General features: G+C 58.8%; 2 protein-coding genes across 2 annotated transcripts; both read left to right on the forward strand.

Moving 5' to 3' along the window:
* The first annotated feature begins 1240 nt into the window (after positions 1–1240).
* Positions 1241–5203, forward strand: MYCL (MYCL proto-oncogene, bHLH transcription factor). The gene is made up of 2 exons (XM_085559641.1): positions 1241–1867; positions 4102–5203. Exons 1-2 carry the CDS (start codon positions 1363–1365, stop codon positions 4665–4667), a joined length of 1071 nt encoding a protein of 356 aa, XP_085415767.1. The 5' UTR covers positions 1241–1362; the 3' UTR covers positions 4668–5203.
* A 3054-nt stretch (positions 5204–8257) lies between these two features.
* Positions 8258–23209, forward strand: TRIT1 (tRNA isopentenyltransferase 1). The gene is made up of 11 exons (XM_085559638.1): positions 8258–8423; positions 14405–14545; positions 14919–15017; positions 15188–15336; positions 16108–16250; positions 16464–16575; positions 16652–16764; positions 17733–17810; positions 19321–19430; positions 19744–19861; positions 22616–23209. Exons 1-11 carry the CDS (start codon positions 8277–8279, stop codon positions 22753–22755), a joined length of 1350 nt encoding a protein of 449 aa, XP_085415764.1. The 5' UTR covers positions 8258–8276; the 3' UTR covers positions 22756–23209.
* Positions 23210–25195: the final 1986 nt, after the last annotated feature.

The following is a 25195-nucleotide window of genomic DNA, read 5'->3' on the forward strand; positions in this document are numbered from 1 at the left end:
ACTGGGCTGCACTGGTCACTGTACTGGGCTGTACTGGTCACTGCACTGGTCACTGGACTGGGCTGGACTGGTCCGTGCAGAGCATTGCAGTGCTGGGCTGCACTGGTCGCTGTACTGGGCTGCACTGGGCTGCACTGGTCGCTGCACTGGGACAGTTTCCTCCCTCCAGGGCCGGTGCTGCACCCCGGGCAGCTCCCAGATCCCATGGCCTCACCCACAGCGAGGGAAGCAAGGAGGGTGCTGGGGCTGCAGTGGGTTCACACACACTGTGAGAGGAATCTGTTGGTTCAGGGTGGACTTTGTACCTCTGTGTGTGTGTGGGAGAGAGAATTAAGTGCAGGAGGGAAAGCTCCACTGTGTTTTCACAACATTTATTGCCCTTTCTAGGAGGAACTTGCTGTTGGAGAGATGCAGCATCCTGTGCTGCATGGGCAAAATGGGGGAGCTGTGTGTGTCCCAGACACCCCAACTTCCCTCTGGCTCCTGACGTCCCCAGGGGCTCCCAACCCTTCCACAGCCCTTTCTCTGTGCACAGACCTTATTCCTCATGAGCACTGTGCCCCTCAGCCCTGTTTTTCGGGTATCCCCACAGCCCCTCCTTATTTCAGCCGTTTTTTTGCTGGAGTTGGTGTTTTTCAGGGGGAAAATTCCCCCAGCTGGGCCCGTGAGGGCTTTGGGAAGGAGTGAGGATGTGGCATCCTGAGCTGGACACCAACACGAAGTGACCCCACTGCTGCCCAGTGCCACAGCCACTCTCCTGCCCATGGTGTCACCGTCCGCTGTGCGCTGGGCAGCCCAACAGGAGCTGGGGTGACAGCCCAGCAGATGAAAAAGAGCCTCAAAAAATCATCCGGCAGCAGATGATGCCTCCTCGTGTCTTGTCCCCTGTTCTCCGGTTGGCTTTGCCCTCATCCCCAGCCTGGCGGCACCGCTGCGTGCCCCTCCTCAGTGCTTGCAGAGGGGGTCCCCCCAAACCCTGCCCCTCCCTGGGGGGCGAGGACGGCGCTGGGAGCCCCCGGGGGCAGCGAGGAGCCCCCAGCCCGGCACTGCCGGTCCAGAACCCCCTGAGCATCCCCGGTAGCGACACCGGGGACCCCCGGGGGGGGCTGAGGACCCCCCTCACCGTGTCCCCCCCGGGGGCGGGGCACGGGGGACACAGCCACGCCCCTTATGCAAATCTTCGCGCTGCGATTGGCGGAGGCGGGGCCGGGCTCCGCGGCCGGGCTATAAGAGCGGGGGAACAATGCGCCCGCGGTCCCGGCTCGGGGGCTGGCGCCGGGGTGGGGGTCCCCCCTCATCCCTGGGGCTGCCCCTTTCCTGAGCGCCCCTTCTTATCTCGGCAGCCCCTTTCCCCGTGCCGAGATGGAGTTTGACTCGTACCAGCACTACTTCTACGATCACGACGCCCAGGAGGATTTCCACCGCTCCACGGCGCCCAGCGAGGACATCTGGAAGAAGTTCGAGCTGGTCCCCACGCCCCCGTTGTCCCCGCTGGGCACTCCCGGGGACAAGGGGTGCTGCTCGGCGGCGGAGGAGCGCCCGGGATGGCTCTCCCGGTACTGCCTCGCCGGGGAAGAGCCGGAGTATCTCATAGGGACGGGGCAGATCTTCGGGAACCTGAGCGCTTTCATCCTCAAGGATTGCATGTGGAGCGGATTTTCGGCGCGGGAGAGATTGGAGAAGGCGATGACCGAGAAACTTTCCACGGGCACGCAGAGAGCCACCCCGCACAAACCGTCCTTCGCGCAGGATTTTGGCTTCAGCAGCTCCGTCAGCGAGTGCGTGGATCCCGCTGCCGTCTTCCTTTGCCCGCTGGCAGAGAGCAAGATCCCCGCATCCTCGGGATCCGAGGGCCAGAGCGATTCCGGTAAGGGATGGAGCCGCTCCGCCGCCGAGCTGCCCCCAGCCTGGCTGGAGCCCGGCGTGGGGAACACGCGTGTCCACACATGTGTGTGCAGGGAGCCTCCCAGCCGGGCTGCGCCTTTGTTGAGACTCCAAGCGAGCCCCGGTCCCGGCCCCACGAACAAAGCGGGCTCGGCTGTTCCCCTTTCCCAGCCCGGTTTATGCTCGGGAAGCCCCTGTCCCTCTCGGGAGGGTGCGTGGGCCTCCCCCCGGCTGTTGCGTGGGACTCTGGTGGTCCCTTTCCTTCGCCCCGGCCCCACAGAAACCTCGTGGGAAGGTTGAAGGGCAAGTTTGCAGCTCACCCTGCGAAGTTTGGGGCTTTGAGCGCTGCACCGCGCTCTGCCGCCGGCTCGCGAATTCGGCTGCTCCCGGTTCTTCTTCCCACGGCCCACCCGGGACGGGCTTCCCTCGGGACAAAAGGCAAAATACGCCCTGGGGACAGCAGGTTTGGGAGCAGCGGCGTGTCCCCCGAGGCGCTGGCTCGGTAGGACGGGCAGGAACAGCCGCCCCGGCTGTGGCGTGGCCCAGCCCAGCCGCGGGGCACGTCTGCCCGTCCCGCGTGGGGTGTGCGCGGGTGTTCGGACGCGGATACCTCCGAACCCCCCCGCTGCCCCGCATCTCTCCAATCTCACGCCAATTTTCGGTGTTATTTGCAAACACCCTGCGGCTCTGCACAACCCCCCCCGCCCCGTAGCCCCGCGTGCTCCCGTGCGTTGTTCCCCTCGCTCCCGCGGAGCCCGGGCTGACTCGGCTGCCGTGGGAGCGCTGCCGCGGTGCCGTGACCCCGTTAATAAATCTGCCGGTGGCCGCCACCTGCGCCGGTGAGTCACGGCGCGGGGCTTAATGCCATTAGTAGCCCGGGGACTGTAAGCCAGGTCGCGGGCGTTAAGAGGCTTTAGCCGAATGTGCGGGGCCCGCGGGGATGCCGGTGGGGTCCCGGTGCCGCGGGGGTCCCGGAGGGGTCCGGCCGCGCCACGTGGGCGCCGAACAAAAAGCAACAGATTGCAAACAATGAGAGGGGCAGCGCTGATGGACAGGAGCGCGGACCAATGGGATGGCGGAACGGCAGGCCGGACCCGCAGGACAGCCAATGGGTGCATGCGGGGGGCGGGGCTAGGCGGCCGGAGTTTTTATTAATGAGCGTGTGTGTGTACGGGGCTGAGACCGCGCGGGTTGTGACACCCATTAATGCGTGTCCCCCGCCCACGAGCTCCACTATCGGGGGTTTTGGCCTTCCTGGGCTGAACCCCAAAGCCTGGAGGGGTTGGGGTATCGGCTGGGGCCACTATCAGAAACCCACTGGCCCCCTGAGGCGAGTGGGGCCAGGCCCACGATGCTGGTGGGGGTTTGAGCACCTCGAGGGACCTCTAGCAAGTGGCTGTCTTTTCTCCCAAAGCTTAGGGAAAAAGTTGGAGGCTCATCCCCTAAAGTGAGAGCGATCGTGGCGGATGTGACTGTAGCCTGCTCACCTCGCTGTCCCCAAAGCCAGCTCCCTGCCACTGGGCTCTGCTGGGACGGGACAACTGCAGTGCCAACAGGCAGAATGGGGCCAATTCTGTTTTATTTTAGGTCTTTCTGTTTCTGGGCTTGAGATGCCTTTGAGGTTCAGTGTCTGCTGTAGGGACCTCTTCACCTCTCCCTCCCTCCCTGCACAGTGGGGGATTGTCCCCTCTGTCCCCGGGAAGCCGGGGCTGAATGGGCTTTATCACTTGTGAAAAGTAACAAGTCACCGAGGTGGGAAGCTGCAGCCAAGGGGAACAAAGGGTATTTCTGCCCTTATATCCCTCATTTACAATTCCAATGGGCCATGAAAGCACCCGACCGGGATGAACTTTGGAACTAGGCTGTCCCAGCATCCTGCTCCTCCAGTTCACCCCCACCTCGCAGGAGGGCTCGGGTGTTTCTTTCCTGATGGTCCTTTATGGTGAACACATGTTGCTCCTGGTGCTGAAGTGAGGTGGAAGTAAAGCCTCCCAGGCACATGAAACAGGGAGGGAATTCCACTCCTCCCCACGTGATGGTATTGAAGGGGCACTTAAATCACTCAATCCCTTCTGGAGGTCGCAGAGTTTACAGTGCATGAGCAATCTTTAGTGGGGACGTTTTCCAGGGAACTGTGGGGACCCCAAGAAAGGTGACAAAGGGTGACTGAGCGTTCCCAGCTGATGGGGATTTGTTCTTTCTTTTCCACGAGAGCAGAAGGCGAAGAGATCGACGTGGTGACCGTGGACAAGAGACAATCTCTCGGCCTGAGGAAGCCGGTCACCATCACGCTCCGTGCTGACCCCCTGGACCCTTGCATGAAGCGCTTCCACATCTCCGTCCACCAGCAGCAGCACAACTACGCCGCCCGCTCGCCGCCAGACCCCTGTCCCCCGCCCGAGTCCCCCCAGCAGCACCAGGAGGAGGACGAGCCCCCCAGCACCGCGGAGCCGGCCCCTGCCACGACCTCGCCTGAGCCCGGCTTGCCAAAACCCAGCGGCAGCCCCGGCTCGGACAGCGAGGACGTGGCCAAGAGGAAAAACCACAACTACCTGGAGCGCAAGCGGCGCAACGACCTGCGCTCGCGCTTCCTGGCCCTGCGGGACCAGGTGCCCGGGCTCGCCGGCTGCCCCAAGACCCCCAAAGTGGTGATCCTGAGCAAATCCTCGGAGTACCTGCAGTCCCTCATCGGCGCCGAGAAGAGGATGGCCGCTGAGAAGCGGCAGCTGCAGCTGCGCCAGACCCAGCTGCTCAAAAGGATTGCTCACCTCAAGGGGCACTAGCACCCGGTGTGTCCCCCCCACCCCTGGTCCTCACAAACCCCCCAGCTCCTTCTCAATTTGCACATTTTTTTTTATTTTTTGGTTGCTTGTCGAACTGTTGGCCCTGGGGGCTGGAGCGCGTAGCAGTGGGAATGGGTCCGGAGCAGAGACCCCAACAGCATCACATCATAGCTGGGGTTGGTTCCTGGCACTGGGTATTCCAAAATTTCCCTCATCCCTGCTGTGAAGCTTCCTCAGTGACTGCTCCAGTTCAAGAGCTCAAATTTATTGCCCCACCCCAGCAGCCCCTGCACCGCTCTCTGCCGTTTTCCACCGACAGCATCGCTGGGAGCTACCCCTGGGCATCCAGCTCGCCCTAAAAATCCCAAGCAACCACGTCTGCCTTGGCTCCTGGAAGCAGGCAGGCTCAGATCCCAGCACAGGATGGCAGGATGTGCCTCCCGCTGGGATGAGCAGCACCCCGTGGGCAGTCCCCTTGCTCGGCTGGACCGTACCTCACCTCCTCGTGTCACTTCACGCAGTAGCCGGTCCTGGATTTTGTGTTCTAGAAACTGCTGCTGTAACTGCGAGTCTTATACTGGAGCCTGTGTTTTTATACTGTATTTTTGTACCACTTTTTGAGAAGTATTGGTAAAGAGTTTGCTTTTTTATATATATATAAATATATAAAAACTTTTTTTTTTTTTAAGTGGGATTTCCTGCTGTGGGGGAGGGCTCAGTCCTGCTGCACTTTAGGGAGATCAGGAAGGGGCTGGCTCCTGCTGGACCCTTGAGCTGAGTCCTCGCAGAGGCCATTCACCCCCTTGCAGCTCTCCAAACCACCCATTTGCAATAACAGGGAATTTTATTTCCCTTTTCCCACCCTTGTGACCCCTTTTCCCACCCTTGTGAGTTCTCCTTCACCAGCAGCCACTTAAAATCCCCAGCAAAGCTTTGGGTTTTGCAGGGGGCTGCTCTGCCTTCCCTGTGTCCTCCTGCTGCCCAGTCTGTGGGTGGCAGAGTCCCCTGTCCCCTCCCAGGGGTGCTGGCAGGGGTGGTCCCGCAGGATGGCACCCTGGGGGGGTGACCTGCTGACCTGCTGAGAACTGTTAGAGTTAACACTGATTGGATTTAGCACTTTCTTCATTACCTCATACTTCATAAATAAATAAGTTTGCAACAGCCTGGGTTGGCTTTTTCCATGCAGTTGGCTGTGGGTTTCCATGCATCACCTTGGTGCTCCTGGGGGGGGGCTGCTCTGGGTTTTGGAGTGTCCTGGGCATGAATAAAAATTAATTAATCTATTTTGCCCCAGGGCTCAGCTGCACCAAGACTGAGCTCTTTGTCCTGATTTTCTCCCAGCACTAGAAGAATTGCTTGTGGTGGTGGGGCCAGGGAAATGAATCACCTGGATTATTTTTCCTCCTTTTAAGTGGTTTTAGTGGCGAGGAAGGGCAGAGAGCCCAGGCTGGGCTGGGAGAAGGCTTTGATGTAACTGTAAACCCCCCTAATGGGGGTTTGGGGCAGGGAGTGGGGGGTGATCGCTGCCCCACAGGTCAGGGGCCAGGGCTGTGTCTGGCAGTAACCCTGGAGGGAGGGGGGAATGCAATCCACTGGCTTCCAGAGAGCTCCACATCCCAGACCTGCCAAGTGGGTGAAATTATATATACATGTGTTCCCCCTGCTGCCCCCAAACCTGACACGTTTGGGTTTCCTTTGTCCTGGCAGCAGAAGTCTTACTCTAAATGCAGGAGGGATGTGGGATTATGTTACTGCTGAGGAGCCAGGAGCTGCTGCTGGAGCTTCGATCACCCAGGAGAAACCAGCCTGAAATATCAACGGTGCCACCCCAAAAAAACACCCATCCCCTTGGGTTCCAGCAGCGTTTCACATTCTGTGTTGCATCACACGGTGTCACAGCCCTTCAGAGCTGCATTAAAAGGTGCTCCCGTGACCCACAGCTTAACCAGGGATCGGGGTGACCTACATCTGACACCTCGCCCATGCGCAGGAGACACAGCCCAGGCGTACCAGCCCCTCAAAGGCTTGTTTTTGTTGTCGTTTTGTGACACTCGCAGCCTGGTGTCTTTTCTCAGCTCAAGGTGACCCTCCCGAGAAGGTTTTCAGCAAATTGGGTTTTTTCTTTTTGTGCTGAAGAGATGGAGGAAGTTTAAAGCATTAATTATGTTTTGTGGAAGTGATGAGCAGATCCATGGACCGAGCTGAGACTGTCACCAGTGGGAGATGTCCCCAAAGTCCAAATCAAACCAATTTACAGCTTGTAAACACCTTTGAGTTCCCCTGCCCAAAGCCTGCATTCATGTGTACCTGAAACTTCCCTGGTTACTGGAGCACGTGTCTCCTCTCATATTGTCACGGTCGGGATGAGGGAAGGAGACTGACAGTTCTGTCTATGAAGTGAAGAAAATAAGCACACAGGGCTTTCCTCCTCGCTTGTTCAGCACTGCAATTTGTGAGTGTCAGCTGCAATCATCACAAATCGGCACGGCCAGGGCCTGAATTATTTTTTAACACACGCTGCCCTGCTAACAACCCTGCTCTTTTTGCCGTACCCCCCAAACCACTTCTGCTCGCCCACCACATCTTCCCTCCCGTCTCTACGCTGGCCCGGGGGTGTTGCGGGCACGATGCCGCCTTCACGCCTGGGCTGGCAAATTTTTAGGACAGTTTCCCGAGGCGGTGATAATCCCTTCCCTGCCGAGGGGGGCCGGCTGCCCGCACCCCCCTGGCCCGCAGCCTCCCTCTCCCTGTTGCCATGGCGAGGGATGTGTGTTGCCAGGGAGAGCAGCACCGCGGAGGTGCCATGGCAACGGCCTCCCCTTTTCCCTCGCCTCCGTTGCCACGGAGACAGCACCCGCTCCCCATCTCCCGCTGTTGCCGTGGCGATGGGAAGGACGAGCCTCGGTGGATGCTGCGGTCGCCACGGCGACACGCTCCTCTCCGTTGCTATGGCAGCAGCCCCCGAGCATCATCCTGCTCTGCCCCGTTGCTACGGCAACAGCATCCTCCGAGCCGGTCCTGAAAAAAAGCCACCACGGGGCAGAGCCCCACGCGTGGGCAAGGGGGTTTGGGGGGTAACGGGGGACCCGAAAAGCGCCCGCGGGAGCGGGGATGGGTTTGGGCACCCGGGACACGGCGAGGGGACCGGGCTGAGTGTGAGGACCCAGGGCACCGAGAGAACCGGGCTGAGTGCAGGGACCCGGGGCACGGAGAGAACCGGGCTGAGTGTGGGGACCCGGGGACCGGGCTGGGTGCAGGGACCCGGGGCACCGAGGGGACCGGACTGGGTGCAGGGACCCGGGGCTCGGAGGGGACCGGGCTGAGTGTGGGGACCCGGGGCTCGGAGGGGACCGGGCCGGGTGTGGGGACCTAGGGACCGGGCTGAGTGTGGGGATCCGTGGCACCGAGAGGACCGGGCCGGGTTGGGGCACCCGGGGCACCGAGAGGACCGGGCTGGGTGCGGGGACCCGGGGCACCGAGGGGCACGGAGGGGGCCGGGCTGCGGAGGGCAGCCCCGGCGGGCAGAGGCACACGGAGCTCCGGCCCGGCTCCGTCCTCCCCGCGGGCGGCCCCGGCCCCGGCCCGCCCCCGTCCCGCCCCGGCCGGGCCATGGCGGCGGCGGCCGCGCTGTGCCGGGGCCGGGCCCCGCCGCCGCTCGTGGTGATCCTGGGCGCCACCGGCACCGGGAAATCGGCGCTGGCGCTGCAGCTCGGGCTGCGCCTCGGCGGGGAGATCGTCAGCGCCGACTCCATGCAGGTACGGCCGGCGCCGGGCACCGGCACCGGGCACCGGCACCGGGCACCGGCACCGGGCAGGCCGCGGCCGGGCCCGGGCCGGGGGGAGCCGCGCCCGGAGCCCCGGCGGGGACCGGGCCCGGGCCGCGGTGTTGGGGGGCGGCTCGGGCTCTACCGGGGCGGCCCGGGCTGCACCGGGAGGGCTCTGAGCTGTACCGGGGGGTGTCCGGCCTGCACCGGGGCAGCTCCGGCCTGCACCGGGGCAGGTCCGGCCTGTACCGGGGTAGGTCCGGCCTGTACCGGGAGGGCTCTGAGCTGCACCGGGGCAGCTCCGGCCTGTACCGGGGCAGCTCCGGCCTGCACCGGGGTAGGTCCGGCCTGTACCGGGGTAGGTCCGGCCTGCACCGGGGTAGGTCCGGCCTGCACCGGGGCAGCTCCGGCCTGTACCGGGAGGGCTCTGAGCTGTACCGGGGGATGTCCGGGCTGCACCGGGAGGGCTCTGAGCTGTACCGGGGCAGCTCCGGCCTGCACCGGGGCAGGTCCGGCCTGTACCGGGGCAGGTCCGGCCTGTACCGGGGGCGGCCTGGGCTGTACCGGGGTAAGTCCGAGCTGGGCCTGGAGGGGCGGCAGGGCCCGGTCGGGGCCCGGAGAGGCTCAGCCCCGGAGGCTCCGGGCAGGTTCCCTCCGGTTCCCTCCCGGTTCCCTCCCGGTTACCCCGGGCCCCTGTCCGGGTGCGTGCAAGGGAGAGCCCACGGGATGGATCCTGCCCGGTGAATGTGCTCCCGGTGTCCCTGTCCCCGTGTCCCTGTCCTGTCCTCTGTGTCCCTGTCCTGTCCCCGTGTCCCTGTCCTGTCCTTGGTGTCCCTGTCCCAGCTCTGGAGCCCATCCTGGTGCCCCTGTGCCAGCTCCAGTGTCCCTGTATCCCTGTCCTGTTCCCGGTGCCCCTGTCCCAGCTCTGGAGCCCATCTGGTGCCCCTGTGCCAGCTCCAGTATCCCTGTCCTGTCCTCTGTGTCCCTGTCCTGTTCCGGTGTCCCTGTCCTGGCCCTGGAGCCCATCCTGGTGCCCCTGTGCCAGCTCCAGTGTCCCTGTCCCTGTATCCCTGTCCTGTTCCTGGTGCCCCTGTCCCAGCTCTGGAGCCCATCCTGGTGCCCCTGTGCCAGCTCCAGTATCCCTGTCCTGTCCTCTGTGTCCCTGTCCTCTCCTCGGTGTCCCTGTCCTGGCCCTGGAGCCCATCCTGGTGCCCCTGTGCCAGCTCCAGTGTCCCTGTTCCCGTGTCCCTGTCCTGTCCCCGTGTCCCTGTCCTGGCCCTGGAGCCCATCTGGTGCCCCTGTGCCAGCTCCAGTATCCCTGTTCCCGTGTCCCTGTCCTGTCCCCGTGTCCCTGTCCTGGCCCTGGAGCCCATCCTGGTGCTCCTGTGCCAGCTCCAGTGCCCCTGTCCTGTCCCCAGTTCCCCAGTCCCGGTGCCCATCCCACTGGGCGGTTGTTGGGTTCATGTGACAGTGCCTCTCTGCCCCCTCCCTGCCCTGTGTTTGCAGGAGTTTGTTCAAAGTGTTTGTTTAAGTCTCTCATCCCCCAATAAATTCACCTTTTGGAATGAAACCAGAGCGAAGGTGTTTTAATTTTAACCCATCAGAAGCTACAGACAGATGTAAGGGGAGGCAGCAGCTGGAGTAACTTGGTAGTGAGCATCACACAGGGTGGTATCCTCTGGCATCAGCAAAGGGACACCAGGAGATTTGGGGGAAAGTGTTAAAAATTATACTTTCTACTTGCCAGTGACATTGTCTGTGGCCTCATCTCTCACTGCAAGCAGCAGTGTGGAATATATCAGTTGTGTGGTTGGGATAAGTCAACAGTGAGGAGCCAAAACTCATTTTTTTTGGTCTTAATTTTGTTCAGCTACAAGAGCTTTGTCACAGGATGGATATTCCAGCCAAGAATAACAATTTTGCTGTTATTTAGCAAAATATTTTCTTTCCCGATCCACACTTTCACTGTTCACTTCCTCTAGTGCCTGAACTTTCCATCAAGCTGAATGTTAAATGTGTTCATTATTCTACATAAAAAGGTGTTTTCTGCCAGCAACACCCTCTGTGCTGCTCAGAGAGCAACTCCCGCTGTCCTGTGCCCACCTCCCTCTTTCCTGGTCACTGTTTGTGTCCCACTGAGCTAAATTTAAAACCTCAGTCTCCTGAATTTGGGGCAAGCAATCAGAAAGCAATTTCATGGAATTTTTCCCTTAAGCTCTTGGGGAAGGAGTGAGGCTTGAGCTGAACTGAAATCCTGAGAGGGCAAAACGTGAAGGGGGGAGCTTTGCCCATATTTTACACTGGGGAAGCGGCTGCTGGCTTCAACCGTGCTGTGGCCACGAGGCTGCTGCTGCATCCTGAGCTCTGCAGGTGCATTCTGGCACCCCATGCATCCCTGCTGGTGGAGGTTTCGGAGCTGCATCCCCACTGGTGGATGTTTTTGAGCCGAATCCCCCGCTGGTGAGCATTTTGGAGCGTGCGTTTTGTGCTCCACCATGGGAATGCGAGGAGGACTCTGCTGCAGGCGCCCCAAGGCATCCAGGCTCCAGTGCCTCTTGTCCTGCTTTCCTTTTAATCTCATTCTAGCGTGACTGTGGAGCCAGGGCCGAGCAGCTCGGCTGCTTTATCCCGTAATGCAGCGTGCTGGCGAGGCGGGGGAGCCCCCGGCACGGCCCCGCTGCCCCCCAAGGGGCTCCTTCCTCGCTGGCTTTGTCCCCCCACCACGCATGGCTCTGCTGTCCTCACTGGGGACTTGCCGGGGTTTGGAAATCCCGTGGCTCACTGGGGATTGACAGCTGCCAGCGAGCCTCAGCCCCCTCTGTGCATTCATTGCTCCGAGCAGCGCTGACAAATGCTGGCAGTGTTTTGGGGCAGCTGCTGGAGCGGGAGCCAGGCTGGGGAGCCCTGAGCCCACCTGTTCCCACACACAGGCACCCCTCTATCCATCTCCAGGGTGTTTTCGTCATGGCTCTGAGTCGCTGTGCTCAAATTACAGACTTAACTGCTGCCTGCTTGCAGCTCAGGAGCTCTGCTTAATCTGCTGGCCTCTTAATCTTTCTTTTTGTCCTTTCTGTTGCTGTTTGTCATCCCAGTGAGTTTGGTCGAGGAGTAAATAATTCCTTGGAGAGCCAGGCAGGGTGAAGCCAGTCCTGTTTCTTCATTCCTGTCGGTGAACATGCAGGGATCCTTGTGCCAGCTTGATGAGGTCCCCATCCAGTCACCATCCCACTGTCCCTTCTGAATCCCTTTTGGATTTCTCCCTTGGGAATGGTGATGCAGTTGCTGTAGCACACATTTACCAGCCAAGTGTGTGGAGTCAGGACATCTCCAGAGCCTTTGCAGGGATCAGGGTAGGGAGTCAGTCGTGCTCTCTTTGCACCTTCACTTGGTTTGGGTCCTCTACTCCCCTCTCCAGCATGGCTGCTGTGAAATCCTGATGTTTTCCTGGACGTGGATGGCCTGGATGTGTTTGGGGTCTCTCGTGTCACCTCCTACACTCCTTGCACTCAGGGCGAGGATGGTGACAGAGTTTGGAATGATGCACAAAACTAGTGACAGAACAAAGATTTGAGAGAACCTGCCCTTCCCGAGCTGCAGATGCTGAAAGTCACGGGGGTTTGTGTGTCCTGCCTCAGTTTCCCCACCTTTTCCTAAGGGCAGCGCTGACCTTCCAGCCCGGCGCGGGGGCTCGGCGCAGAGGTGGGAGGACGCCGTCAAGGCTAAGCATCTTTAGTGCTGCCTTGTGCTCCGTGTCTCGGAGCCTGGCTGCTCCAGGCTGCTGCTAATCTGTTTTGGGGCCTTAGAAAGCAACAAAGGCTTATCTGAGCCGCTGGCTGAAAATAGAAATGAGTGTCAGGAGGACGTCTCGGTGCGAGGGCCCTGCCGACAGCCAGCTGGTGGAAACCTTCTCAGGGCTTACTGCCTGTGTGTAAAAGGCTGCCTTTGTTTCCTCCCAGCCCACACACTGACACCGCATTCCTCCCCTTGTTGCCAGATATTCCAGGAGGCTCTAATCTCCAGGAGAAGCCGGGGACAGCAGCCTGAGCTGTGTGTCCTCGATGTGCCCGTGCAGGGCACCGGGAGCTGCTCCCTCAGCCCTCTGTGCTCACTGTGATTGCAGGCAGGCAGTGGGAATTGGAGGAGCTGGAGGGTTGGAAATGGGGAGAGCAGGCACGGAGCCAAAGCTCACTGAATCCAAAGCCTCTCTGTGCCGGCTGGAGCCCGTGTTGAATGGAGCTGCCAGCCCAGGGATCAATAAGCTGCCCGCAGCCACGGGGCACGTTGGCAGAGCTGCCCGTGGGCCCGTCCTGCCTGCTCACGTTCCCCTGGGGCAGCTGCCTTTCTGCAGGATTTGGTTGGCCTCCCTCTCCCCCTGGCTTCCTGCCCCCCGGGTGAGCCTTTTGGGATGGGAGCAGGAGCCAGCCCTGGCTCTCCCAGGGCTGGAGTGAAGCAAGGTGGGAGCAGAGCTGGTTCAGCAGCTCCAGCAGCTCGCATGACTGCTCCAGGCAGGGCTGGGGCTTCCCTGCTCCACTAACCCCAAATCGTCCCTCGCTGCCTCTCGGTGCCCGTGGGTCACCTCTGTGTCACCTTGTCCTCCTGTCTGGGACCAGGGGAGCAGTGGGTGGAGGCCGTGCTGCAGCAGGAGGCTTGGCAGCTTCTCAGGGGGGATTAAGGGGAAATTTATTTCGTGTAGTCTGGCTGGGGTGGTTTCTGGAGGAGGAAATGAGTACGGCCATTTCCAGTCCTTTTCCCCATCATCCCGGTTTATCCCATGCTGGGAGACTTTTCTTAAGCAGGAAGGCTCTGAGAACTAAACACATCCTTCCAAAGCACCTCCTTTGCCACCTCCTGCCCAATCCTGGGCACAGCACAGAGCTGGGCTGGACAGAGAAGCTTTATGTGCCCCACTGTGAGCTGCCAGCTGCCCGTGCTGAGGAGGGTTGTGTTTGCATGGGAAGCAGGGTGAGGAGCTCCCTTCTCCTGCCTGGAATCTGCTCTCACTGAGAAGGACTCTGCTGGTGGAACACCCAGCTGAGGCAGCTCTACTCCTTGCAGCCCCTGGATCTGCAGGCTGAGCTTTACACAGCCTGGAGGGTGGGCTTGGTGCATCTGCTGGGATCCAGGTTGCTTTGGCTCTTTACCAGGAACGCTGCAGAGGAGTTGGTTTGGGTGGCTTTTCTCCCTGCTCTGCTCTCAGCTGAGGGCCAGCATCTCTCAGCAGTGCTCTTACAGGTTTTGTATCCCCATTTTGAGGATGAAGACATGTGAGATGCTGCTGGTTGTGCTCACCAGTGTCTCCTGGTACTTTGGCCAGGACAGTTCCTCATTCCCCTGGGATCACTGACCTTCTGCCTTCTGTATCTGTGAGGCTCAGGGAGAGCAGGCAACATGTTACAGGCTTTTTGAGACTGTTTGTGCGTGTTTAGGAGGCTCCACAGAGTTGTGTGTTGCATCCACAGAGATCTCTGTGTGTTGCAGGAAGCAGTGATCCTTGTCCCCACATGGGACTCTGTGCTGAGCTGGAAACATTTGGAGAGCAGCACACCTGAGCTTTTAGCTGCAGCAGCAGATGAGGAGGTGGCAGCTTGGAGGCCCTAATTTTGGAGTTCTGTGCTGGTCTGGTAACGCTGCCTGGGCTCTGACTGTGCTGTCCAAGAGCTCAATCAGCCCTCCCACCCCTAATTACAGTTATATCAAAGCAGGAAGGCAGTCCCGAGCGGTTGGACTGCACGGTTCATCTCCCGTGGGCAGGAACAAACAGCAGAGAGAGGCAGCGTGGCCCTGGCAGGAGCACGTGTTGGCAGGATTCCTGCTGCCCTGCCTGAACGTGGCACGTGCCCCTGCCTGTGCCCTGCCTGTGCTGCCTGCCCCAGCCACCAGCAGGGGCTGGGAGGGGTGACTGGGACAGGGGGAAGTGGTCAGCGCAGGTCTCAGGGGACACAGAGGTGAAGGACAGGCTCTTCTCTTCCCCAGGTGTACAAGGGCTTGGACATCATCACCAACAAGGTTTCCCCGCAGGAGCAGCGTCTCTGCAGACACCACATGATCAGCTTTGTGGATCCCCTCGTCTCCAACTACTCCGTGGTGGATTTCAGGGACAAAGCTGTGCCTCTGATATCCTGTCGTGCTGCAGCCTGCCTGGCTGAGCAGGAATGGGCTTCCCCCCTCCATGGCCAGAGGGATCAGTGTGTGGGCTCTCCACATCCCAACTGACTCTATTTTTCCAGAAGATTCTGCTGGTGAGAGGGGCTTGGGGCTGCCCAGGGAGGATCTGTGCTGAGTGTTGCCCTCCCCAACAATCCTGGGGTGTCCCCGAGTTTTGGTGGTGGCTGGCAGAGGTGACAGAGAGATGAGGGACACCTCTAACCCGTCCCGCAGCCTTACTGGTCCCTGGGGCTGGGAGAGTGGGATCTGAGCCCCAGACTGCTGCTCCCACAGCATCCCCACCCTGCTCTGCATCTCTGCTTACACTCCTTGACTCTGGCACATTGAAGATATCTTTGCCCGGGACAAGATCCCCATTGTTGTGGGAGGAACCAACTACTACATTGAATCCCTGCTCTGGAAGGTCCTTATCAACACCAAGGTACTGTTGGGGGGCTGTGAATCCCTTTGGGAAGGGATGAATGCCATGTTTAGGGCAGACTTCCTGCTGAGAGGGGCAAGGAGAACCTAAAACCCCTCCCTCACCCCGTGGCTCTGGGGGATCTTGCTGCTGACACAGGGTTTGGTTCAGGGCTGTCCTGTGCCCCACAGGAGAAGCCCAGCAGTGCTCCCAGGCCAGACAGTGACAGGAAAGGGGAGCTGGAGCAGCTGGACTGTGCTGAGCTCCATCGGCGCCTGAGCCAGGTGGACCCAGAGATGGCGGCCAAGCTGCACCCCCACGACAAGCGCAAGGTGGCCAGGTGAGCTCGGCGTGCCAGGGGTAGGAGGTGCCAGCCTCCAGCACCCCTTCCCAAAGGGAATTGTGTGCCTGGCAGCACGGCAGGATGAGCATTCCCACCCCAGGTGGATGCTCCTGGGTTCTTAGCCAGTGCTGGCGACTCTCTGGGATCCCTTTGGCCACACAGCCCCAGCCTGGGCTGCCTCTGGGGTGCTGGGCTGTGCTCTGGGGCTGCTCCCCCTCCGTGCCCCAGCAGCAGCAGGGTTTGTCTGGAGCTATTTAAAGAGCAAGCTGCCCTGCTGGCTGAGTAACATAGCTGAGCTCTGTGGGAACAGCGCGGCAGCAAGACCAGGCTTGCTGCTCCGTCCCAGCCGAGCCCTGGCCCCGGGGAGCAGAACACCGCCCACCCCATTCGCACGGTGCAGGGGGATGGAGGGTGGGGCTGGGCTGGTGGTAAAGCTCCACAGCAGCATCTCAGCGCTGGTCCCTTCCCCGCAGCCCTGCCTGGCTGGAAAAGGCAGGGCTGGAGCCAGATCCGTGTCCCCTGCAGGACTTGTCCCGGTGCCAGGAGGCGGGAGTGGGTGGCTGTGCTCTGGGCTCCTTGGGTGCCAGCACTGCACCCCCAGGAGCTGGGTGTGCGTGGATGCCGGGCACGGGACGGGGCTGGGACCTGCCCTCCCCCCACATGAGAGGGCTGGATCTCGGCGAGTGTTGCTGGAGCCCCCGGGGCTCTGGGGGAATGGGAACGCTCCTTCTCACCCAGCCTCTGAGCTCCGTGTGTCTGTGCTTCCAGGAGCCTCCAAGTGTTTGAAGAGACAGGCATCCCCCACAGTGAAATCTTGCACCAGCAGCAGGAGGAGGAAGGTGGGGGGCCCTTAGGTGGGCCCCTGAAATACCCACATTCCTGCATCCTGTGGCTCCATGCAGACCAGGCAGGTGAGAGCTGAGGAAGGGCTGACTTCCTGCTCCTGCTTCCTGGAGAAGGCAGCAATTCCTCTGGCATCAGTGGGTGTGACAGAGAACTCCCTGACCTGCCGGGCTCTGCCTTCCTCAGGTGGAGCAGCAGCCTGGCAGTGCTGCCTGCTGCCCTGGCAGGCTGTGCAGCCACCAGGACACGGCTCCCCAGCGTGTCCTGCTCTCCTCCTGCAGCTCTGGATGCACGTCTGGAGAAGAGGGTGGATGACATGGTGGCTGCGGGGCTGCTGGAGGAGCTGCGCGACTTCCACCGCCGCTACAACCAGGAGAAGGTGGCGGAGAACCGGTGGGTGAGCAGCCAAATCCTCTCTGCTCCTCCCTCTGGAGGTTTCCCACTGTGACCCCTGCCTTTGGATCTCCAGGCAGGATTACCAGCACGGCATCTTCCAGTCCATTGGCTTCAAGGAATTCCACGAGTACCTCGTCAGTGAAGGGAATTGCTCACCGGAGACCAGTGCCCTGCTGCTGGAAAAAGGTGGGAGGAGCACCCTGTGTGCCCCAAAAAGCTCCAGGTGACACCACCAAGGTGCTCTAAACCAAGGTCACAACCCCAGCTGCACCTTTCTCTCTGCATTTCCCACTTCTGCCAGCCCAGATTGGGCAGGGACTCATTTTGCAGTGATTGGAGAGCATCTCTGAGCACACCCAGAGCATCCCCTCCCTCCCCTCAGGCCTCCTTGCAGGATGCACGGGGTACAGCAGGATTTGGGATCTGGAGCGGGTCCACCTGGGTGATGGGATCCCAGCTGGGGTGTGAGTGCTGTGGAGAGCAGGGCTAGGGAAGAGGAATGAAGCAGAACTCAGCGTGTCAGCAGCTCTGTGGGGGTGAGGAATGTGGGGATCAGTCAGCAGGGATGCAGCCTTTGGTGGTGTGTTGTTCTGGGATGGCTGGACTGATGCTGGAGGGGAGCTGCTCTCCACACAGGGAGGACCCAGGCAAAATCCATCTGTGCCAAGGAGGGCTCAGTGTGGAAGTGGAGACTGAAGAAACCACAGAAATTATAAAAGGCTTGAAAACAAGTCTGATGCAGAAGGAGCTTGTTGTGTCTGCCCAGGAGGGATTTGATAAGCCTGGTACTAAATATTGAACAGTGGTAAATCATTCTCTGCTGGGTGGGATGAGCAGTCCTGGGCTCCATTTGTGCAGAGAATTGGACATTATGAGAGCAGTGCAGCACTTGAATAGGTTTTCCTACCTGCTAAAAGCTTCAGGGTGGAGGGTTTGGGCTCTTTGTATCCTCTGTTTATTCAGGGATGTTTGGGGTACCTTGTCCAGCCTCTTCTCAGTGCAGGCACAGACCCCCAGCCTAACAGTAAAAATAATTCTTATGGTGCCACCCAGCACAAACTATTTTCTTGTGTGATTTCCAATCCCTGGAGCCGACAGCCTCTTCTCACTGACCCTTGGGGTTTTTTCTCTTATTTAATCCCTCTGTTCCAAAGGGATCCAGGCCCTCAAGCAGGTGACCAAGAGATACGCCCGGAGGCAGAACAAATGGGTGCGGAACCGCTTCCTGAAACGTGAGTCCTCTGTTCCCACCTCTCCTCATGCCCCACTCCAGCTCCAGAGGGGACTCTGGTGCTTTGGGGCAGCCTGTGTTTGGGAGTCTGCTCCCACCCAGACCCTCCAGGAGCCACCCAGTGTCCCCATCCACCCAGTGTCCCCATCCACCCATCCCCCAGTTCCTTCCTGCTGGTTTGGGTTGCAGAGCAGATCTCCTGCCCCTCCTGAGAAGTGTCCTGCCCACAGGAGAGATGCTCAAGAGCCAGCTCCTCCTCCTGTACCCGTGTACCCCATCCCCTCACAGCAGCAGTGCCACCAGGAGGGATAAAATCCCAAGCAGAGGCTCAGCCCCATGTCAGGCACCGCTAGATGATGATGATGATGGTCACAACATCCCTGCAGCTTATCCTGCCAAATGCTCCTGAGGGGCTCAGGGAGGGGGTCCCCACGCACCCACACATGCTCCTGGCAGGGAGCAAATCCCATTTGACAGCTGCCCTCCAGATTAGGAGCAGGAGCCCCGTGGCTGCTCCGTGCTCTGTGCAGTGGCAGGGAGCCAGCAGGACTTCCCCATCCCAGCCCCAGCCTTGGAGCAGGGCCAGCAGCAGCAGCTGGGAGCCGGGCACTTGTTGAAAGGTGCTCAGTAGGGGCAAAACAACAATAAAATAAAATAATAAAAATTAAAAAAAAAAAAAAAAGAGAAGGCAGGGAGAAACTCGAGTCAAAAAAGAAGACGGACTTTGAAGGAGGTGCAGTTTTGGCAGAGCCGTGTGCTGGGTGGCTCGGCTCACCTTTGTGGTGGCAGGTGTGCTTCAGATGGGCCTGTCAGGGGCTTGTTTGTGGGCACAGCAATAAAACCAGCACCTGCTGGGGACTGGCACGTGGAGCCTTTGATGGCTTTGTCCAGGCAGGGACAGCCAGGTGCCCACGGAGGGCAGGTGAACCTTGGAGGGCAGCCAGGTCGCCCAGGGAGCAGGTGATCTCTGCTGGCAGCTCTTTCCAGGCTGCAGCAAGTGCCCTGTGCCCTGGCATTGGGCCAGGGGAGACCAGAGGGGTGGCTGTGAACCTGTCCCTTGTCATTAGTGAAGCATCTCCTGCCAGGAGCCAGGAGCATCAGCTCCTGTACAATCAGTTCCAGCTCTGACTGGGAGTCTGCACGCTCAGATCCCTCATCCAGGCTCCATGCCTGCATCTCCTTGTAAGTGTGGTGTGGTGGCTTTGTGCCTGGATCCAGCTCTTTCATCCTCCCAGCCTCCTGTGGACCAGGGCTGGGCTGAGGTGCCTGTTGTGATGAGCTGTTGGCACACTCACATTCCAGAACACTCTCCCAAAGGCAGCTGTGAAGATGCTTCCCTGAGTCCTGAGATCTTCCTGCTGCTTGCAGGAGAGAATTTTGGCTCTGGATTTTGGCTCTGCTGTTGGCTTCTGAATGCTGATAGGAAAAAGCAGATCCCTCTGCTCCCCCTGGGTTCTAGGAGAGGGTGCTGAGGGTTTCTGGTGCTGACCTGCCTCGCTGTGTTTCTGTAGGTCCTGGGCCCAACGTGCCCCCAGTTTATGGCTTGGAGGTGTCTGATCTCCAGCGGTGGGAGGAGGATGTGCTGAAACCTGCCCTGGAGATCGTGGAGAGCTTCATCCAGGTACTGGGCAGCTGGGCTTTGACTGACTGACTTCTCTGTGGTCTCCAGGCCCCCTCACTTGGCACACAGTCTGTCCCTGGAGCAGGCCTGGCTGTTCACATGCCCAACCTTGGCATTTCCTTGCAGTAGCAGAAGTTTGTTGTCCCAGCTGAACATTTCCCCAGCGCCCAGTGCTGCCCGTGGTAAAACCCCACTGCCTGCCTTGCCAGCCTCGCTGTCTGAGTCTGGCAAGCTCTCATCCCAAACTCCAGGGAAGTGAACAGGGGCAAATTTTCTTGGCAGAGCCCAGTCTGAGGCACTGTTTGATCCGCAGGGCCGCGAGCCCCCGGCAGAGCCGCTGAGGATGGAGCACGACGAGCAGGAGAACAAGCGGAGCCATCGCGTGTGCCAGCCCTGTGCCAGACTCATCATCGGGGACAGGGAGTGGGCAGGTAGGGCCACACAGGGCACAGGAGGGCACCTGGCAGGGGTTGAGCTTCTCTGGGCTGATGGAGCAGCTGCCTCGTGGCCTGATGACCCCCAGCTCGTGATCCTGGCCTTTCGAGGATTGTTTGCAGGAGCTGTGCCACAGGAGCCATCTGGCAGGGTTCCCCCCTTCCCTGGGCTTCCCTCCCTTCCCAGAAAACACAGAGAGCATCACTCCAGGGATCTGTAGGTGGCATCAAGCTCAGAGCTGCTGTGTTTAGTCAGGGCTTCTGGTCCTTCACAACACTGTGGATGCTTCCTCAAAAAGCACAGAGCAAATCTCTCTCCTCTAAAAATCTGTTGTGTAAATGAAACTTTCTTAATATTTTTAATAGTTCTGTTTTGCTTCAATATTTCCTACTTATGTGTGTTTTTTTTTTTTTCTTTTTAAACTATTCCTAGCAGTAATAGTAATAGAAAGGGATTTTCTATTTTCCATAGATTTACTTTAAAAGAGCTCAGCTGGAATCAGATTAAGTCAGTGAATTTATCTGTGCTGGGAGGCTCATGCTGAGAACCAGAAACAAAAAGTCATGGAGAAACTGGCTGCAGAAATGAAACTGGTACATCACCATGTGTTGCCCAAACACAGGATGTGCAGGGTCACGGTTTAACCCCAGCATCTGAGCCCCCCACAGCCACTCACCCACTCTCTGTGTCTGGGAGAGAGAATTGCAAAGGTAAAATGAGAAAATTGGTGGGTTGAGTTAAAGTTTAATAGAGAAAGCAAAGCAAAACAAGGAATTAATTCACTGCTTGCCATGGTTGGGCAGATGCTCAGCCATCCCCAGGAAAAACTGGGCTCCATCACATCTAACATGACTTTGGGAAGACAGATGCCATCATCCTGATGTCCCCCCTTTCCTCCTCCTTCCCCCCAGGAAGTGTGAGCTGTCTGGCCTGGGGTGAGCTGGAGCTGTGTCCCCTCCAACCCCCTGTGCACCCCCAGCCCCCTCTGTGCTGCTGTGAGGAGCAGAAAAGGCCTTGACTCAGTTCCAGAGCTCCCAGCAACAACAAAACATCCCCAAACTTATCAACCCTGTGCTCAGCACGAATCCAAACACAGCCCCAGAGCAGCTACTGTGAGGGAAATCAACTCTGCCCCAGCCAAAACAAGCAGATGCAGACACAACCGAAGATAAATTTCCCAGGTTGTTGGGTTTGAAGGAGTTGCTTATTCCTGACTGAGGCAGGGAAGTGCTGAAAGCAAAGACTGGAGCTGCTCTTAGTAGGAGGCTCCTTACAACAAGATCAGTTAAGTGCAGTTGTTATTTTATCTAGTCTCAAGAGGTGCTTTGAAGGAGCTTTGTTTGTCCAGAACTGAAAACTCTCGGGGCTCCTGTCATCCTTGACGTCCAGAAAGTTCTGTGACTGCGTGGGAGCTCCTCGAGGTCCCCCCAAATCCCTCCATGTCCTTAGGGATGTCACCCCAGATACCAATCGATGGTGACAATGCCTCCCTCAGCCAAGACCAGCTGTTATTCTCTTTATCCAACTGAACTGGGCTCACATCCCCAAATGGTGGGTGAAAAATGCTCCAAATCCTGGGTGTTGCTTGTGCCTGCAAAATGGAAAAGGAAGGTGAAAACAGTGGTGGGAACTGGGTGGATCTGCACTCCTCTCTGTTTTCTTAGGTCAGGTGATGGAGAGTTTTGGGAATTTCTTCCCAGTGCCCTGTTGGCTCTGGGGGATTTTAAAACTGTATCTGATTTTACAATTTATGTGGACTTCAAGAGCACAGCTCCCCAGACAGCAGCAGCAATTGGTGCTTCCTCAGCCAGCCACTGTAGCTTTGGTTGTGTTGCTTGTGACAAATTGCAGGAGGTGAGGCTTTATCTCAGGCTGAGGGTGACCCTCCAGCATTGTGATAAAGCAGCAGCTTTGCATGTGATTTCATCCTTTGGCAGAAAAAGAATGGCTGGAAAACACCTGAGGGCCTTGATTCAGCAGAGCACATACCCTGGTTTAATTAAGGCCCTGCTTGAAAAGTTTGTGCTTTAATTGCTGCTCTGATCTCTTGGAAAAGGCAAAACCGCCCCGCCAAGATGGTCAGACAAAGCCTCGCCTGAGATAAAACCGCTGATAAGGAGGTTTGGCTGTCCTTAAGGATGTGATTTCACCGAGAAATGCAGCTCCTGCTGCTCCAAGCTGAATCCCTGGGATTACCCTTCTGTTCCCATCTGACTCCTGCTGCAGTGCTTTCATGGCTGGGGCACTGCCCTGGAGTTATTCAGAAGTTTAATTCTGCTCCAGGCTTTTCCCTGGCTGCCCTGTAGCATGCACAGGATCTTCCCAGCGCTGTGGTGCAGGGATCCAGGCCTACAAATGATCCTGGCAGCCCTCCATGGGGAGCAGGGAGTTGCACAACCTCACCTGCAGCCTGCAAAACCTCTTGGGAAGCACATTCCCTCTTCCCTGGGGAGGCTGGCAGCAGACTTGTTGGGAGTGACAACCTGGAATCTTCTGCTTACTCAGAACCAGGATTTTTCCCTCTCTCACTTCTTCCTGAGGAGGTTTGGGAGCTTCTTCTGAGCCCTGATAGTTTGGCCTGGAAGTGTCCAGAGGAGCAGCCAGGGCAGGGTTTTTGGGAGTTCGCTTTTCTTCGGGAGTGAATTGTGCGGGAGGCTGGGAAGGGAGGGTGCTCTGCCCTGCGTGGGAGGTTCGGCTGTTTCCTCCTCCAAATTCCACAGATTAAACGCTGTGTTTGCCTCTTCCTCCAGCTCACACACGCTCCAAATCCCACCTGCACCACCTGAAGAAGAGGAGGAAGCTGGAGGAGTCCGGCCGTGCCGGAGGGACCGTGGGGCACAGTGGGGACGCAGAGACCTCGGACGAGGATGGCAGCCTGCCTTTGCCTTAAGCCTGGACGAGGGAGCAGCTGTGCATCCACCTGCACGGAGAGGAAGCTCCTTAGTCCTGGGCAGCCTTGAACAGAGGAGCTGAGTCATTTTTTTTTGGGGTGAAGCAGGTGTGTGACGGCAAAGGCCGCCGGCTGCATCGGATCCTCTTCATGTGGCCTCGCCCCGCTGCGTTCCCATGCTCCCCCAGCCCTGCCTGGAACGGGCTGGGCCCGGGGCAAGGCTGCTGGGAGCTTCTCCCATGCAAAGTGTGAATTCCTGCCAGAGCTGCATCCTTGGAATGGCTGAGCTGCTGGTATGTGGTTGTGTAGATCTCAGAGACAGAAATACCCCGACTCCTCCAGCCTGGCCGGGAGCGAAGCTCCGGAGCCGAGCGAGCTCTGCCTGCCTTTATTGTGGAGAGGATATTTTTTTTTTTGTTCTTTTACATGCAAATAAAGTTGCAGGATTATTGTGGGTTCCCCTCCCTGTTAACAAGCGCGGTTTCCTTGCTCTCTGATTCTACCTGGCCCTGGTTCCCTGCTCTGGGCACAGGGCAGGAGAGCTGGTTCCTTCTTTCCTTCTCCCAGTCACCTTTTCCACAGCTCCTGAGGGAGCTGAGCAGATGTTCCCAGCCTGGTGGGGGCAGGGAGCCCTGTGCACGCAGCAGGTGCAGGAGGAGCTGGCACCTGTTAAACAGGAACTTGAAATGATCTCATCGAGTTTGCAACAGATGAGCCTGTCCTAGTTAAGGCAGAATTCCCCGGAGGGAGGGTTACACTGTGGTTTGGCACTGGGAACTGGCCCCGAATTTGAATCCAAGCTACTGAGCAGCAAATTCCTGGTGCTGTGTCCGCCAGGCAGTTGGTGTCCCATTGTTGTTCCTGCAGGATGTGTGCCGTTTGTGCTTGGAATGCCTCTCTGGTGAAACCAGGACAGCCTTTCCAGGCCGTTTGGGATTCTCCCAGCAAATGCAAACCTGGGAGGGTTTGAGGGTTGGTGGTAGGGCACAAGTTTTGCCTTGTGCTGTGCCATGTGGCAAGAGCCAGGGCTCATCCTGCCAGGGAAGAGCTGCGTGGGTGGATTTGCCGGCGCGGGCTCTGGAGATTCCTGCTTTGGTGGGGATTAGATCAAACCTCTGGTTTGTGTTCCTCAGTGTGGAATTATTCCTGTGGTGCCCCGTGGGGCGGCTGCCTTGGGCTGTGTGATGGGGTTGGGAGCTCGGACTGAAGGGAATGTGCAGGGCAGAGCTGGGTGCCAGCTTTGGAATGGCGGGCACTGCGGTGCTGCTGGGTTTGTGCGGTGCCAGCTGAGCCTCTTCTCCAGCCCAGACTTGTTTGCCATCCATGCTGACTCAACCCACAGATGTGGGCTCAGCCCAGTGCTGGAGCACGTGGCCACGAGGTCGTGGAATTGTGTTCTCCCAGGCTGGATGGACCAAGTGTGAGCTGGGAGTGAAGCCCCACGTGCTGAGCTGGTTGGTGACAGACAGCTCTGAGATGTTGAGTCATTCCCCAGGCCAGGCTGGGATCACTGGGGCAGCACTGGGAAGGAGGGCTGGGATTATCTGCTCGGGTTCCTGAGTGCAGTCAGATGTCCATACTGTTAGAGGTGGATTAAATATCCTTAATCGGTTTAATATGAACTTTGTTATCCCCGTGGACTCGTGTTATTCCTCTTCCACAGTAGCCTGTTCTCTTCAGGAGCCTGCTTGGGATGGGCTGTGCTGACCAGGGGCTCCCAGACCTTTTCCCCCTTGGTTCTCAGGTGTTCCAGGTGAACAGGGAGTGCCACACTTCCTTGTCCATGCAGTGGAGGGGGGACACGTGCCCTGATGCTGTCAGCACCACGATACAGGTGGGTTTTCTTCCTTGGAGAGCTGGGGGCTGCCACTGAGAACAGTTTATTTGAGCAGAGCCAGGGCATCATTCCTGCCAGGGGCTGCTCTCCAAGGGAGGTCACTCTCGGTGTGTTTTGAGGTCTCCAGGAGGCAGGGACTGGGATCGAGCTCTTGGCAGGGTCACACCAGTTCCTGGTGCTGGCAGCATCTCCTGCTGCTCTGGGCCCTTGCAGAAGGGACAAACAATGCAGGAATCGCTCGCCAGTCCCAGGCAGGGCTCGCTGAGAAAGTTGTTGTGGTCTCAGGTTTCAGGCTGCTGTCGGTGCCGGCCGGTTTGGGGATGGGGAATGGCACTTCGCTCCATCTGCCCTCCGCTAATCCCCAGACAAACGCGGCTCTTCCATCTGTGCAGCCGGAGCCGCCGAGCCCATCACACCAGCCACTTAATCTAAATGGCTTTGGCCAAAGATAAGGTCATTAATTACACTGGGATTAGAAAACAGGCCCGGCGTGGCTTGGCTCGCCATCAGTTAAAGTCCTGGGCACCCTGGTCTGGCTGAGCACGGAGCAGAGAGCCGGGGGAGCTCCGTGTCCTGGCTGACCGGGCACCATCCCGGTGGCAC

This window comes from Lonchura striata, chromosome 23 (assembly GCF_050655825.1).
Source record: "Lonchura striata isolate lonStrDom1 chromosome 23, ASM5065582v1, whole genome shotgun sequence".
NCBI classification, from domain to species: domain Eukaryota; kingdom Metazoa; phylum Chordata; class Aves; order Passeriformes; family Estrildidae; genus Lonchura; species Lonchura striata.

Bases quoted from the DNA above. Each gene is read 5' to 3' on its own strand.
- MYCL (XM_085559641.1), top strand. From the start codon at position 1,363: ATGGAGTTTGACTCGTACCAGCACTACTTCTACGATCACGACGCCCAG. The intron at 1,868-4,101 runs GTAAGGGATGGA...CCACGAGAGCAG, and splicing joins CGAGGGCCAGAGCGATTCCG to AAGGCGAAGAGATCGACGTG.
- TRIT1 (XM_085559638.1), top strand. From the start codon at position 8,277: ATGGCGGCGGCGGCCGCGCTGTGCCGGGGCCGGGCCCCGCCGCCGCTC. The intron at 15,337-16,107 runs GTGAGCTCGGCG...CTGTGCTTCCAG, and splicing joins GACAAGCGCAAGGTGGCCAG to GAGCCTCCAAGTGTTTGAAG. The intron at 16,576-16,651 runs GTGGGTGAGCAG...TTGGATCTCCAG, and splicing joins GAGAAGGTGGCGGAGAACCG to GCAGGATTACCAGCACGGCA.